General features: G+C 46.8%; 1 protein-coding gene across 2 annotated transcripts; it reads right to left on the bottom strand.

Annotated features, from left to right (window-relative positions):
• Nucleotides 1-1115: 1115 nt before the first annotated feature.
• WRAP53 (WD repeat containing antisense to TP53) lies at nt 1116-14949 on the bottom strand. Of its 2 annotated transcripts, XM_023556421.2 has the most exons (10): nt 14433-14949; nt 14202-14300; nt 13672-13783; nt 3368-3456; nt 3087-3177; nt 2847-2979; nt 2080-2288; nt 1785-1888; nt 1501-1638; nt 1116-1379 (listed from the first exon to the last, which is right to left on the bottom strand). In XM_023556421.2, the coding sequence occupies exons 1-10, from the start codon at nt 14831-14833 to the stop codon at nt 1133-1135; spliced, it is 1623 nt and encodes a 540-aa protein (XP_023412189.2). In that variant the 5' UTR covers nt 14834-14949; the 3' UTR covers nt 1116-1132. The 2 variants fall into 2 exon arrangements, with proteins under 2 accessions (XP_023412189.2, XP_064127804.1); XM_064271734.1 differs by lacking the exon at nt 1501-1638.
• Nucleotides 14950-16335: the final 1386 nt, after the last annotated feature.

The following is a 16335-nucleotide window of genomic DNA, read 5'->3' as shown; positions in this document are numbered from 1 at the left end:
GACCCTTCACTGATCTCTGGCGGTTGAGTGAAAGCAAGAGACTAGGGGTAAACTTAGGCCCTTCTTGGATGGCTGTGGAGAGAAGTGGGGTGGGAAAGGAAAGCCCCAAACCTCACTAGGCCGGAAGGGCTGTTTCCAATTATCCTGGGGGAAGGGAGGATTTGCCTTGTTGGGTGTAAGAACCCTGGCTTTCAGCACCTCTGGGCAGAGGTGACATTCCTCATTCCCTCTCATGCCTCCGCAGGCCTTCTATCCCTTCCCTTTGATTGTAACGTTCAAAATCACCTCCCCTGACAGCTGGGTCTCTTCAAAGCCCTCCTTCTCAGTGTCTGGCAAGGTGGTGGGGGAAGGAGTCATTGCTCTAAATAACAACCCCCACCACCACCACCACCAAAGAGCAGACATAAATGGAGAAACAAGGAAAGCAACGACAGCTGCTGAGTGAATAAGCCCCTCACCCTTGTCCTGCACCTAACAGTAAACTCAATGTGATGTCTGCATTTTGGGGCACCTTTACTCTTTCATGTGTGTCCTTGACTCTGGCTACTCTCAGCCGCCTGCCTCCTGGGGGAGTCCAGGGGAGGGGAGGCGAGTGTCCCTGCTCGCCTTCCCCCAGAGCTGAGTGACGGTCCTCTGCTGCTGGGTGATGGTAAATAGTGTTGAGCCGAGCGGGTGTCTTGTCTGTCACTGCACAGTCTCACACAGTCACACCCAACAGTCTGACACAGAGCTCCTGCCTTGTCTGTCACTGCACAGTCTCACACAGTCACACCCAACAGTCTGACACAGAGCTCCTGCCGTTACTGCTCAGCCCTGCTCACCCTGACCCCTGCGGCTACCCCCACCTGGGGAGTGAGATTTCAAACAGGTTTCCCCCTTCAGTTTACCAAGTTGCCTAGCAACCAGCCAGTCAATGGCATGAAGCCCCACCCCCCCCACTTGACTTCACACCAAGCTCAGCTGCCCCATTGGCTCCTGCATAGTCCCACCTCTCAAACCCTGGTTTCAGAAACAATATTCCAGTGCCCACTGCTGATGGAAAAGAGATCCCGCTAGCCCTCTCCCCTGCCCCCACCTCCATCATTCACCTCCCCAAAGAGACACACAGACTCCAGTACCATATAAAACATTTTTATATAAACTCATCCCCACCGCACTCTGGTCCTCCCTGTCCTTTCTCGCCCTGGTGATCCTCAGGGCTGCTGGCGTCTGGGCCCCCCCAACACCACCAGAGCTGAAGCCTACAATCAAGGTGGGCGTGGCGCGTGGAGAGCAGGGGAAGGTCCGGCTCCTGCTCCCCTTCGTCCCCACTCTCCATGGGCTCCGGAAACACACGCTGACCAGAGGCAGTGGCCAACAGGGGCAGGCTGGGGTGCAGGCTGAAGGGAAAGGTAGACAGGGTGTGTTGGCAACCTCCCCCTCCCAGAGATGCTCACTCCCTCAGGAAGTCAGCTCCCTCCCCAACCCAAGCCCCTAGATCTGTGGAACTGAACTGATGACCTCACTCCATTGGTGCAGTCCTTTTGGGGCAGAAAACTCAGAACTGGCTCTGGCTTCCCGCTGTCCTCCAAAGCCCCACTAAGGTCCCACACAGAGACGGCTCCACCAGTGCTGCCACTCACGAGGAACTGCCCAGTCCTGGCAGAGAGAGGAGAGGCCTGCTAGCATAGAGGCATCACCCCTGCGGCAGGAACCCCTCGCCTCAAAGGCTGAGACCCATAGCTGGGCTCTGGCATTCCTCGGGGCATCAGGGCCCTGGGGAGGAAGAAGTCATGGCCACTCACGGGTCCAGATCAAAGTAGATGCGCTGATTGGTGGCCACTTCCCGACTCAGGGACCACAGTGGATGACCAGGCCACCGGAGATCCCAGCACAGGAGCTCAGCATCCTGAAGACACCGAATGGGGAACTGAAGTCCTCCTACTCCCCTAGACAGCCTTGCTTCCCCTCAAGGCTTACAGGCACTCCTCTGGCTGGGGTTGATTTTCCCACCCCCTGTCCCCCAACACATCACAGACTACACCTCCACTCCTGCCCAACTGCCTACCTGCCTTAGGATCTCAGGACGAGCCCTCCTACCTTGCGGGCTCCTGAGAAGAGGCGGTTGCCATCAGGATGAAAGCAGAGGTGGGTGATACCCCCATGGTGCCCCCCAAGCAAGGCAAGAGGAGAGCCACTGTCACAGGCATAGAGACCCAGGGAGCGACCATAGGAGCCACAGGCATAGAGGGGCTGGGTGGGGCTGAAGGCTATACAAGAGATGATGCCACTCTGGCCCTGCTTCTTTGCTGGAGAGAGAAGGAACAAGGTAGGGGAGAGGGCAAGGAGACCTGGCATCAACCAGGCTATTCAGAGGCATATTGTTGTCTCCTGTCCCCAAGCCAATATGCTGTGCCTCAAAGTCTCCCCCACCCCATTCACCACAAGCAGCATAAAGATATCTGTTGCTCCCCAGATCCTTCCTCCCCGCAAAATGACTAAATGCCCAAGTCCTGCTTCCTCCCTTTCAAATCTCAGTTTTTCCTCGAAGGGATGGAAATCTGAATGCCTACAGGAAAATGAAATCAGCTTCACCTCATATTTCCCAGAGATACTAAGATTCGGAGGCCAAAAGGTACACCGCTGACAGAGTAAACCAACTCTTCTACCCAGCTGGTTGACCTTGGGAAAGTTTCTTCCCCTCTCTCAGTCTGTTTTCTGTTCTGCCAACTGTACATCAAATTGCCTCCCCATGTTGTGCTGAGGAAGAAATGGAACCCCATGTGTGGTGGCACCTGGCTCCCAGAAGGCCCCTCTGCAAGTGGCAGTCCCCTTCCCCATCCTCCTTTGGATGCACACATGCTCACCGAACGTGGACCGGACCTCGCAGTCACGACCTGGCCGGGCCGTATGGAAGACACGCACGGTCCGGTTGAAGCCACAGAAGAGCTGGGAGCCATCCAGGGAGAAGCAGAGTGAATGGGCTGCCGTCAGTTCATCCTGGGGGCAGGAAAGGGCTCAAAACAGGCCTCTCGAGGCCCCAGCCATCCTCAGGGGAGTAAAGCTGGGCCAGGAGGAGAGCTGGGGCTGAGCTGGCAGGTCCATACCAGGTGGTTGTAGGCACGAAAGGAAGCCCGGAGCTCCCCAGTGAATGCATCCCAGATGTGAATTGGGTTCTCCCGGCTGCTGCTGGCCACGCTGAGAGAGACATGGATACTGAGGCCCCAGTGCTGTCAAAGGAAGGGAAGGAAGCCAACTGACCAGCCCTCTCAGCTCCCACTTGAAGGGCACACCAGCTTCCCTCTCTTCAAGACCCCTGGCTGCCCTTGAGTTGTCCTCTGAAGAGGGCCCCCCTGGAACTGTGAGGGGCTCGAAGGACATTACTTACTAGGAGGTATCTGGCCGGGTTGAAGACATCAGAGAATACCAGCAGTAGTCATAGATGGTGTCACCTTCCACCATTCGAAGAACAGGGGCCTGGAAAGAGATGGGGGGGATGCCTAGGTCACTAAGAGGGAAAAGGAGTCAGAAGCGCACGTCTCTAGTAGTTTTACAGCAGAGATGGAGACTGTAGGCATTTAACCAGGAAGGAGACGGCAGATGGGGTAAATGCAAAGAACAGAATCTTTATCTCAGTGTTCAAGGGTCAACTCAGACTTTAATGTCAAATTTAGGCCACCAAAAGCCATATAAACCAAAAAAAAAAAACACCCAATCTGTTGCCATCAAGATGATTCCGACTCATAGCAATCCTACAGAATGGTGTAGAACTGCCCCACAGGGTTTCCAAGGAGCAGCTGGTGGATCTGAACTGCCAACCTTTTGGTAAACAGCCTGAGCTCTTAATCACTGCGCCATCAGGGCGCCAAATAGACTCATCTTTTTTAAACAGCGAGAAAGAAACAAAACAACATCCAGACCAGAGATAAAGAGCCAACCTATGAAACAAGCATTGACTGAGCACCAAGTAGGCGCGCCATATGATCCTTTAAAAACTTAGTCGACAATTCAAACAAATGAAATGTTTTTTAAAAAAACAAAACCAAAAAGCCCATGACCCTTCCACCCAGCTTAATAAAGTATTATATTGTTATTGTCGTTCAGTGCCGTCAAGTTGATTTCCACTCACAGCGACCCCGTGTGATATAGCAGAACTGCTCGATAGGATTTTCTTGGCTATAATCTTTACAGAAGCAGATTGCCAGATCTTTCTACCATGGAGCCACTGGGTGGGTCTGAACTGCCAACTCTTGGGTTAGCAGCCAATTGATTAACCATTCACACCACCAGGGTTCCTTAAAGTATTATACAAAACAATTAAAATCCCTTCCCTACAGAAATCCTCCCTCAGAGATAAACACTGTCCTGAACTTATCATTCTCATGGATTTCCTTAGGAATATAGTCAGAGAAAAAATATATACAGCATTATCTTGCATGTCTTCAAACTTTGTATTAATGTGCCCCTCTGCAACTGTACTTGTGAGACTCAACCATATTGATCCACTTAGCTCTATGGCATGCATTTTCAACTGCTGGACACAACTCCACTTGTGAATGTATCTGGACTGGTCTATCCTTCTCTTGACCATCTGTGATGGTTAATTTTATGCATCAAGTAGGCTAGGCTGTGGTTTGCAAATGTTTGGCCAAACACTAGTCTAATTGTTGCCAGGGAGCAGCTACATGTGATTAAATTAGTTGGCCATGAATAGTGCAAATTATCTTCCATAATATAATGTAATTATTTTCCATAATGCCATTTAATGTAATGTAATCGCCCTCCATACTGTTATCTAATGTAATGTAATTGCTTTCCATACTACAATCACTCAATCAGTCAAGGTCACACCAGTGTAGGACAGATCTTAAATCTAATTACTTTTGAGTTATAAAAACGCCAGAATAGACAGGGAGACAGATACATGGGGGAAGACAGACACCATGTGAGGATTATCAACAAGCCAAGAGCTCTAAAGAACCAAAGAATGGCCAGGGTTACCGACAAGGAAGGAATTGACATAACTGAGATCATGGCTTGGACTTTTAGCCCCTAGAACCATGGGAAAATAAATTTTTAGCTGAAAGGTTGGTGGCTAGAACCCACCCAGAGGTGCCTTGGAAGACAGGCCTGAGGATCTGCTTCCGAAAGGTCATAGTCTTGAAAACGCTATGGATGTACAGCTGATTAATATAATTGCTGTCAACAAGTTGTACACTTGCAAAAATCTGAATCGGCAAACGCTGTATGATGGATAGATTTACAAAAACAACAACAAAAAGGGAGCAGCTGCTGAGGCTGCTTAGGTACAACCGAACACCTCATGGGATTTGGTTCCTTCTTTGGAGGTTTAGGGTCATGGTCTCATAGGACACCCCAGTTAACTGGCCTAACAATGTCTTTAGTGCTTCTGCTCTACCCCCTAGTTCGTTGTGTAGTGCCTGGTGTTCTAGTCATCTAGTGCTGCTGTAAAAGAAATACCAAAGGTGGACACCTTTAACAAATAGAAATTTATTCTCTCACAGTCCAGTAGGCTACGAGTCCAAATTCAGGGTGCCAGCTCCAGGGGAAGGCTTTCTCTCTCTGTTAGCTCTGGAGGAAGGTCTCTGTCATCAGTCTTCCCTTAGTCTGGGAGCATCTCAGCGCAGGAACCCCAGGTCCAAAGGATGCGCTCTGCTCCCAGCGCTGCTTTCTTGGTGGTATGAGGTCCCCACGTCTCTCTGCTCACTCCTCTCTTTTATATCTCAAAAGAGATTGGGTTAAGATGCTTCCTAAACCAATGACTGCCCTGACAGGGGACACAACAGAGAACCCCTGAGGGAGCAGGAGAGCAGTGGGATGCAGACCTCAAATTCTCGTAAAAAGACCAGACTTAAGGGTCTGAGACTAGGACCCCGGAGGTCATGGTCCCCAGACCTTCTGTTAGCCCAAAACAGGAACCATTCCCAAAGCCAACTCTTCAGACACGGATTGGACTGGACTATAAGATAGAAAATGATACTGGTGAGGAGTTAGCTTCTTGGATCAAGTAGACACATGAGACTATGTGGGGAGCTGCAGTCTGGAGAGGAGATGAGAAGGCAGAGTGGGATAGAAGCTGGCTGAATGGACATGGAAATACAAGGTAGAGAGAAGGAGTGTGCTGTCTCATTAAAAAAGAGAAATAAGGAGTATATAGCAAGGTATATATAAATTTTTGTATGAGAGACTGACTTTATTTGTAAACTTTCACTTAAAGCACAATAAAAGTTAAAAAAGAAAAAAAGACACTAATCTTGCAGACCTCATCAATATAACTGCCACTAATCCATCTTATTACATCACAGTGATAGGATTTACAACATATAGGGAAATCACATAGGATGACAAAATGGTGGATAATCAAACAATACTGAGAATCATGACCTAGCCAAGTTGACAGATATTTTTGGGGAACACAATTCAATCCATGACACCTGGTGTCTTAAAAGCTCGCAAACGGCCATTCCAGGCACAACTGTTGGTGTCTATTTTCATGAAGCAACAAAGGAAGAAGTAAAGTCAGGAATAGGAGGAGGAAATGGAATGTGTGGTTTATTGCCTTCATGAACTTTACTGTGAGACCAGAAGAACTAGATGGTGCCGGCTACCATTACCAAACATTTTGATCAAAGATTCTATAGAGGAATCTTGATCAAAAGGAGTAAAAATACAGAACAGAATTTCAAATCCTCACGGAATCCAGACTTCCTAGAGCCATGGAGACTAGAACAACCCCAAAAATTATTGCCCTGAGATAATCTTTAAACCTGAAACTAAAAATATCCCCTGAAGTCTTCTTAAAACCAAACCATAGTTTAGCTTAACTAATAAAGAATGTCTGCCTTTAGCATTATACTCTTTGAAGATCTATCTTATATAGTACCAAATTGACAACTGCAACTCAAAAGATTAGACAGGAACCTTAGGGGGCAGTGAGTTTATGTTAATGAGGGAGGAACAACTCAGAAAAGGAGGGTGAGAACAGTTGCACAACTTGAAGAATGTAACCAATGTCACTGAATTGTCCGTGTAGGAGCTGTTGAATTGGTATATGCTTTGCTATGTGTATTCTCAACAAAAAATCAAATAAATTATTAAAAAAAAAAAAAAAAAAAAAACCTACGGAGTAGTTCAACTAGCACACATAGGATCACCATGAGTTGGAATTGACTCGATGGCAACAAATAACAACAAAGCGACCCACTTGTGGTACTTGTGTTACAGCAGCACTAGGTAACTAAGACACAGTTGTTCATGCTTTTCCATTTCGGGTTAGTGTGCTTTAACATTCTATATCCGTGTGGTAGAGTTTCTTTACAGACTCTGCTAAAGAGAAAATTACTGGGCTGTGTGTATGGTATGCATTTTGCCAACTTTTCTAGATAATGTCAAATTTTTCTCCAAAGTGCTTATTCCAATTTACTCTCCCATCGGCAGGGTGTAAGAGTGCCTGTTCTCTGTACCCTCTTGGTATTGCCGGGCTTTTAAATTCTTCTCAATTTGAAGGATGTGAAATGGTATTCGTTAGGGTATAAATTTTATTCCCCTCATTACTAGTGAGATTAAACATTCTTCTGTATGCTAGCAATGTAAGTATACCTTTTTATAATTTTTGCCCATTTCTCTACTGGTTATCTTTCTCTTACTGACTTGCAAAAAATCTTCAGATAGGGTGGATACCAATCCTTTGTTGGTTATTTGTTAGATCCTCAGGGTGGTGCCAGCCACCCATGACTTCTCACCTCTACACTCCAAATCCAAATATCCCACGGCCTGGTGGACAGCTCCACTTGGATGTCCCACAGGCACCTCAAACTTAATTTTTCCATAACAATTTATCATTTTCCACCCTCAAACCTGTTGTTCTTCCTGGGCTCCACATCCAATTTTCAAGCCTGAAACTTTAACAGCAGCCTTGACTAATACTCTTCACCTCCCTCCTCCTGGTCAACCCAACACCAAGTCTTGCCAATTCTACCTTGTAGGTTTCTCTTGAATCTGCCCACTCCCCTTGCCTCCACTCCTAAGACCCTGTTACAGGCCATTGCCTTCATGCCAGCATTTCTACAACACTCTACATGTTCTTCGGGCCTCCCTGCTCCCCAACACTCTAACCCACCCATTTATTCTCCACACTGAAGCCACACTGAGGCCCTAGAGACCTTGTTAAACTGAAAATCTGTACAGTGTCACTCTCCTGCTTAATACATCCAATGACTCCACGTAACCCTCAGTATAAAACCCAAACTCCTTACACAGCTTTCCATCACCGAGCTCCTACTCCCTACCAACCTCTCAAGGCTCATCTTTCTCTACTTACCTCCTGAAAGCCTCTATATCCCACCATTCTAACTCTCTGTTTCCAGAAGGTGCCAACTCACCCTACCCTCAACCTGCAAGTTTTCAAATGTATTAGTCTCCAAGTCTGGAATAGTCTTCCTTCACCTCCCCCAGCAACTCCTCCTGCTTAAATCCTAATCATCCTTCAGGTCTCTTAGAAGCCTCTGCCTCTGGGAAGTCTCCCCCAACCCCCTAAGCTGAGCAAGGCGCCCCTGCTAGATGTTCCTATAGCCCTCTGTGCTACTCATTGCATCCGACCTGTCTGAGGAGGCAAAAATCAGGTCTGTCTTGCTCACCACTGTTTCCACAACACCTAAAAAATATATAGTAGTCAACAAATAATTTTTTCATCAACAAATAAAGATAGGAGACTGTTTCAGTAACATTAGACCCAAAAAAAATAACAGTACCTTGAATTGAAGTAGAGGCAGCAGAATGGAGAGAAGTGGATGAATTAGATTAGGTGGACGAGTTAGGATTTGGCAATTAATTGGATGTGAAGGGTTTAAGGAAAAGATTAAAGGATGAGATCCTGGCTTCTGGTCTGAATGCCTGAGGTCACCAAGATGGAAGGACTTGGGGCACACAGGAAGGCTGTGAGTGAAGTAGAATCAGATGGCATAACCTTGAAGGAAAAGTTTCCACAAAGGTGAAAAAGCAACTGTCTGGATATAGCATTTCGGAATGAGGACAAGAGCCCTCCTCCTCAACCTGAGCTATGTAGGGCCCAGGGGATGCAAAGTCTCCGCTGGATGGAAAGAGAGAGAGGGAAGTGAAGGCGTCAGGTAAGGGCTGCAGGGCAGGGAGAGTACTCAGGGAACAGGCTGAGGAGTTATAAATACGAGTTCCCATGTATAGGACCAAAGTTCACTAGTGGCCACCAGAGGTGGGAGGGAGGTGAAAAGGAGAGTCTTAGCTTCCAGGGCACTGAGTTTCTGTTAATGGTGGCGGAAAAATGTGGAAACAAATAGTGGTGATGGCTGTACAAAACAATGAACACAACCAATGTCACTGAATTGCACATTAAAAGATGGTAGATTGGTAAGTGTTTTGTTGTATATATTTTTTTATCACAATAAAACTATTTTTAAAAAAACAAAAGAAATAGGTTTCCAGAAAGCTCTGTGGAAGATAGAGAAGGGAAAAGAGGAGTTGGGGAGAAGCATCATAGGGAAATAGCTTCTAAAATGACTCCCTAATTCCCCCGTCTGTATAAATTTTATCCATTTCCCAATATTAAACTTGCAGATATTCAAAATGAAAACGCCTTATGAGTGAGGTCGTGATAGAACTGAAACACTCATGCAGGTGCGAAGAAAAAAAAAAAAACAGCTTTGAAAACAAGTTGATTATCTATATCCCAAGGTCTCAAAAACATTGACAGATATTGTCTGACCCAGGGTATTTCTTTTCTTTTCATTGTTTTACTGCTTTGGTCTCTACACATTTGTCTGTTTCATGTAAGTGGGAGCATACAATATCCCAGATTATTTCTTTCCTATAAAATTTCTCAAAAAGAACCAACGCTCAAAATACATGATGTTCACTGAAGATTAATTTATGATGTAAAAAACCTGGAAACCACCCAAATGTCCAAACGAGGGGAGTAGATAAGAAAATGATCATAGGCACTCAGTGCAACCTTACACACCATTAAACCTGGTAACTCTGAAGCCTGGAGCGCCGTGAAAAGCATTTAGGACGGCACCGTTAAGGGAAAAAAGCAGCATATAAAACCATCCACTATATGATTACAACCACATAAAAAGCTTTTAGGACCTGAACAGGGCTTGGAAAAAGTGCAGAAAAACTCAAAAGGCTGAATTTTGTAAAGTGGTAGGCAATGATGACTTTTTCCCTTTTAATGTTCCATTTCTCTTAAATGCAGCTGCGCAATCAATACTGAGCCTCCCACGTTCCCAGAGCCGCCTCTAACTACCCGTGCCCAAGAGGGCCCCTCTGCTCCTGAGCTCTCAGGAAGGCTGCACCGTGCCCAGCTGGCCCTGATGCACGGCTGATTCCTGTTCCAGGAACCAGAGCTTACAGTCCTTATTTCCTGTACAGAGAACTCATGTCTGCAGCTGATCAGGCCTCGGATCTAAGGAGCTGCATGTTAGGTTCAAGGCCATCCCCAGAATTGGTCATCCTTCTTCTTTTGGTAAGCCATCAAGATTCATCCCAGCTGACCTCAGGCACTATAAGTCCCTGCCTTCTGGGTCACCCCTTTTCCCCACGACCTGTGTATCACTCTATACATCCCCTACCCTGCCTCAACCCCCCACACACTGCCTACTCTCCACATCCTTGAACTCAACCTGTGAGACTCCTACTCTAGGAGCAAAGCCTCTCTTGTTTCTTATCCTCTTCTCAGAATGCTCCATTCACCCACCTGGGCGTGCCTGGGTCTGGCTGTCCCCTGCGGTCCTCTCAGGCTAAGATGGCTTCCTCCTCACTCTCCCTCACCAGCACCCCAGGGACAGGACATAGGTGGGTGTCAACTTTGTTCCCCACTGTCACTTCCAGATCTTTCATCTCCAAAGACTGCAGCTCCTCTGTAGCTCTTGCCATCAGACCAGCTTTCCCCTTTTTGTCACCCTCCCTCATTCACTGAGACCTTCTCTCCTAGTTCAACATCTCTCCCCGCCGATACTCTTATTACCATTTTTGTTAACATCCTGTTATCTATTATCTCCTATCTTACACTTCCACACAGCTTTGAACTTGCTGTTCTCTGGCCAATACGTACTTCCCCCAGATATCTGCACAGCTCTCTCCCTTACTTCCTTAGATTCCTGCTCAAATGTCACCTTAATAGTGAGTCCTCCCTGGCCATCCTTTTTAAAATTGCAACTTGCTCCCCTAATCCTCTTCTCTGCTTTTTCTCCCTGGCACTGGTCAGACAGACATTTTACTTGGTGTCATGGACTGAATTGTGTCCCCCAAAAATGTCAACTTGGCTAGGCCATGATTCCCAATGTTGTATGATTGTCCACCATTTTGTCATCTGATGTGATTTTCCTATGTGTTGTAAATCCTACCTCCCATGATGTTAATGAGGCAGGATTAGAGGCCGTTATGTTAATGAGGCAGGACTTTTTCTACAAGATTAGGTTGCATCTTAAGACAGTCTCTTTTGAGATATAAAACAGACACAGGAGCAGCAAGCACAGAGACAGGGCGACCTCATATCACCAAGAAAGTAGTGTCAGGAGCACAGCACATCCTTTGGGTCCAGGGTTCCTGCACTGAGAAGCTCCTAGACCAGGGGAAGATTGACAAGGACCTTCCTCCAGAGCTAGACAGAAAGGGAAAGCCTTCCCCAGGAGCTAGTGCCCTAAATTCAGACTTCTAGCCTACTAGACTATGAGAGAATAAATTTCTGTTTGTCAAAGCCATGCACTTGTGGTATTTCTGTCACAGGAACACTAGATGACTAAAATACTTGGTTATTTCTTTATTGCTTGCTCCCCACGTGAGAATATAAGCTTCATGAGGACAGGAACTTTTGTACGTTTTGTTCCTGACTAATTCCCAAGACCTAAAACAGTGCCTGGCAGGTAAGAATGTGCTCAACAGAAATCTGTTGAATGAATGAGACAATGAAAGAATGAATGAACCTGTCCAGCGCCCTGGCCTCTCTCATTCCTTGACTCCCCCCTCAGCACCCACAACCATTGCCATGACTCTACCTGTCACCCACTGCCATGGTTGTGTCCTGGGCCTGGACATCAGCAGCAAGGGTGCACCTCAATTTCAATTTCTGACAGTCATCTCTGACCCCACGCAATTCATTTGTTCAGCCATTCCCACTACAACTATTCAGCTTCATCAAAAACATATCTACAAATAAGCAAATATATAGAAACCAAAGATTATTATTGGTTACCAGGAGTGGGAGGAATGGGAAGAGACGGAATTTTTGCTTAGAGGGCACTGAGTTTGTCAGTGGTGGTGGAGTAATGTGGAAAAGGACCAGCCATAACGTCTGCACAACATGAAGAACGCAATCAGTGCCACTGAATTATACATATAGAAATTATCAAATTGAAGAATGTTTTATTGTGTATATTTTCACTCTCACCCCCACAAAAAACATATTTACAATTCATCTCCTTACTCAGCTTAGATTCTGATCCATCAGTATAAGCATTTTCCTCCAGACACACTCAACAATCCTGGTGAACTTTGCTGTTCTCTTGGCAAAACCCAACCGGACTATCTTCCTATTTCCCTGTCTTCACTCAGCTAACACTGATAACTACCTGCGTTTATTGAGCACTTACAATATGCCAGGAACTGTTTTAAGCACTTTACATTAATTTATTTTTAATTCTTCCAATTATCACAACTCTGTGAGGTGGGTGCTACTATTATCCTCATTTCACACACAGAAAAACTAAACTTGCTGGTTTCACTTTCCGTGGAGGCAGTTGTAGATTGAATTGAGTTCCCAAAAAAGATACACTGAAATCCTAAACCCTGGTACATTTGACTGTGACCTTGTTGGGAATTAGGGTCTTTGAAGACCCTACTGTTATGAGTTAGCATGACGTCATACTGGAATAGGGTGGGTCCTAATCCAATCATGAGGAGTATCCTTATAAAAGAAAATAAGATTCTACATGACATGGCTCCTAGTTACCCACCATCCTCACCCCACTTTTCCCCTCACTTGCCTCAGTCCAGCCATGTTGGCCTCCTGTTCTTTAAACACCCAGAAGTCTTTCCTAGTCCTTGATCTCTGTAATGTCATTGCCTCTTCCTAGAATGCACTGTCCATGGCTTTTCACATGACTGGCCCATTATCAGGCTTCAGGTCTCAGCTCAAGCATCTCCATTACAAACAGTCCCTTTTTGACCATTTTAGCTAAAATGGTATCCTCCAGTTAGTCTCTCATTCTGTTCATTTCCTTCATTGCATATATATAACCTGTAATGATCCTGATTACTTATAGGTTTACATGTTTGCTGTCTATCTCACACTCAAGAAAGGAAATCAGCTTTTCATCTGTCTTGTTCACCAGTTCATCCCAGCACCAAACACTGTGACTGGCATACTGGTTAGTCACTCAACAAATATCCGTAGATAAATTAAATACTACCACAAGAAACCCACTAATTTTTCATAAAAAATATATTCCTGGTTGAAGAAGGGGCAAAGATCTCTTCAAATACTTCAGAATTCAGGGCAGAAAATGCTGCCTGGAATTCATGGTGCAGAAGGGTCCCGTTTGTGAATAGGAGACATGTAGACTATGTTTTCTCCATCTAAGTGCAAAGAGTTAAATGCAAGGTATCTGAGGAAGGGGTAGAGTTAGCCCCTGCCCTTACCATTTCTGCATATTCCAGCTGCTCCTCCTCACTGTACAGCTCTGGGGGCAGGTTGTAAATCCGTAAGATGTTGTCAGCACTATTGGTCAAGATGCAGGAACCGTCAGGGGCCCTAAAAGCAAAAGAGTTACAAGGCTGGGCAGACACATTATTTCCAACTGTAAAGCTACGGCTGAGCCTACCTCTGGGATAGGTAAGCACTCTAAGTTCTTGAGAGAAGTGGAGGACCCAAAGCCCTGCGTGGAATTTAAGCTCAATCTTAAGAGGGATTCTTATTCTTTCCCCCATCTCTGTCTTAACCAGGTCCTTCTCCCAGATAATCAAGACCAAATCCACTGCAGTCAGTCAATTCCAACTCAGAGTGATCCTATGGGACAGAAAAGAACTGCCCCAAAGGGTTTCCATGGAGCAGCTGGTGGATTCAAACTGCCGACCTTTTGGTTAGCAACCTGGGATCTTAACCACTGTGCCACCAGGACTAATATACCTGGGGTGTTTTCAAGTGACCCTGTCTCATTACCCTTACTTACCATTTACATCCTTTAAGAAAGTTCTCGGGTTGGGTGCTGAATTCTGACCACGAACCACTGAGAAATCGAGGCAGCTGGGAGAAGCTGTAATTCCAAGTGCTGGAAGGAAGATAGGAGACAACAAATCTGGATCGCCAAAGCGAAGAGGAAATGGGGCTGGAGAAGTAGGTGAGGGCTGGAGGATACCATACATCTCACACTTCCAAACTCCTGATCCCAGAGTCAACTTACGTGTTTCCCTCATCCTCTAAAGCTGGCTCTTTGGACACACCTTCCATGGCTTCTCCAGACCCCAACTCCGGTCTGTTCGTTTCTTCTGCAGAAAGGCTCGCATTTTCAGGTTCTTGCTCCTCGATTCGAGGACTCAACTCCCCAGGGGTACCAAATCCCGTTTCCGAGAGAGTGGAGAGAGAAGCTGGGCCCTCCTCACCCAGTTCCTGGGACACAGCTGAGACAGCCACGGGAACTGGGGATATCCTGGACGGATCATCCCCTTCGGGTGGCAGCAGTATTAGTTCAGGGTCCGTATTTTCATCCATCGGGGAAGCCTGGGGCGAGAGAGTGGCTGGAGCTGGGGCCTGGACTGAAGGAAGGCAGTCTGGAGCTAACGGTTGCGCCTCCGGCGTCTGCATACTGCAGAGAAAGTGCGACAGACACTGGCCTCGGGCCGGGCAACCCTCTTCCGTTTGGCTACTGGTTGCCTACTTCGCAGAGCGGCCGGGGCAGCTTCAGACTTCGCAGGGATCCGGACCGAAGACCGGAGAAACCCACCTGTGCCTCCCTTCCTCTCCCGAGAGGGGGCAGATCTCCAGCAAGCGAGACGAACTGGGCACACCAAAGTGGAAACCACAGCGTTCCTTAGCACCGTGGGTCGCTACGCGCCACTTGCTCTCGCGGGATTTGGCCTCACCTTCCGATTGGGCCTCCGCATCCCAGATCAGATTTCCCGGGAGACCCATAGGAGGGGCGGAGCGGGGCGGTGATGTACGTCAGACCGTTTACAGTTCCCATTAAGCTCTGGGACCCTCAATGGCTGCTGGGAGTTGTAGGCTGAACGCTTTTGCCTCGGCGAAAGTACCCGAGCTCCCCCTGCCGTCTCCAGCGGTCGTTCGTAAAGACTAAAGCGCTTACCCACGTAATCTGCAGTGGGCGCCAGCACTGTATTTGACTTTACAGTTTTTGAACCTCTTTTGCGTCTCAGTCGCCAAATGCCGCAAGCCTCCCTCTTTTTTCATTTATCAAAAAAATATTCTTGCTACCCAGGTCCCTGGGTGGTGCAAACTTGTGCTCCTTAGCGGTTCAAAACTACCCAGCGGTGGTGCCATGGAAGGAAGGCCTGGCTATCTGTTTTCATAAACACTAAACCAAAAAATCCAAATTTGTTGCCGTGGAGTTGATTCCAACTCATAGCGACCCTATAGGTCTGCCCCATAGGGTTTCCAAGGAGCGACTGATGGAACTGAACTGCCAACCTTTAGGTTAGACGGTCAGCTCTTAACCACTGCACTGCCAGGGCTCCACGTAAAGATTACAGCCAAGAAAACCCGATGAAGCAGTTCTACGGTTCTACTGTGCAACACATGGGGTGGCCATGAGTCAGAACTGACTTGACAGCAACAGGTTTGTTTGTTTTTACTTGTTGGCTTTTTTTTTTTTAACTTTCTATCAATAGACGAAGTCTCTGCCCTTAAAAGGCTTACGTTGCTGTGTATTGAAGTTAATGAACAAATCTTTTCAGATAGTGACAAGGGCTGTGAAGGAAATTATCTGAAAGAATAGGGTAGATGGGGATATCAAAGACGGCCTCCGTAACAGGTGACATTTTAGCTGATGAGAAGAAATTTATCCAACTACCTGGAGAAGCGTTCTAGGGAGAAGGAAAAGCAAGTACAAAGGCTTTCTTTTTTTTCCACACCGCATATTTGACACAATGGCCTGAATACTCCAAAATGTTTTCCATCAATTCTACTCTTGCAGCTCTCGTTTGTAGAACTTCCCCACCACAAAATCCTGGTTCTCTTCGCTCCCTCCTCTTCCACTCCTTATCTGCTTCGCCCCTGCCTACAGGCAAATTACTTGCCCTTACTTGTCATGGCGACTGTCCAGCTTTGTGCCAGAAGCCTCGCGGTGGTTG

Source organism: Loxodonta africana, chromosome 18, assembly GCF_030014295.1.
Source record: "Loxodonta africana isolate mLoxAfr1 chromosome 18, mLoxAfr1.hap2, whole genome shotgun sequence".
NCBI classification, from domain to species: domain Eukaryota; kingdom Metazoa; phylum Chordata; class Mammalia; order Proboscidea; family Elephantidae; genus Loxodonta; species Loxodonta africana.
This window is presented reverse-complemented; position numbering and strand designations above follow the sequence as displayed.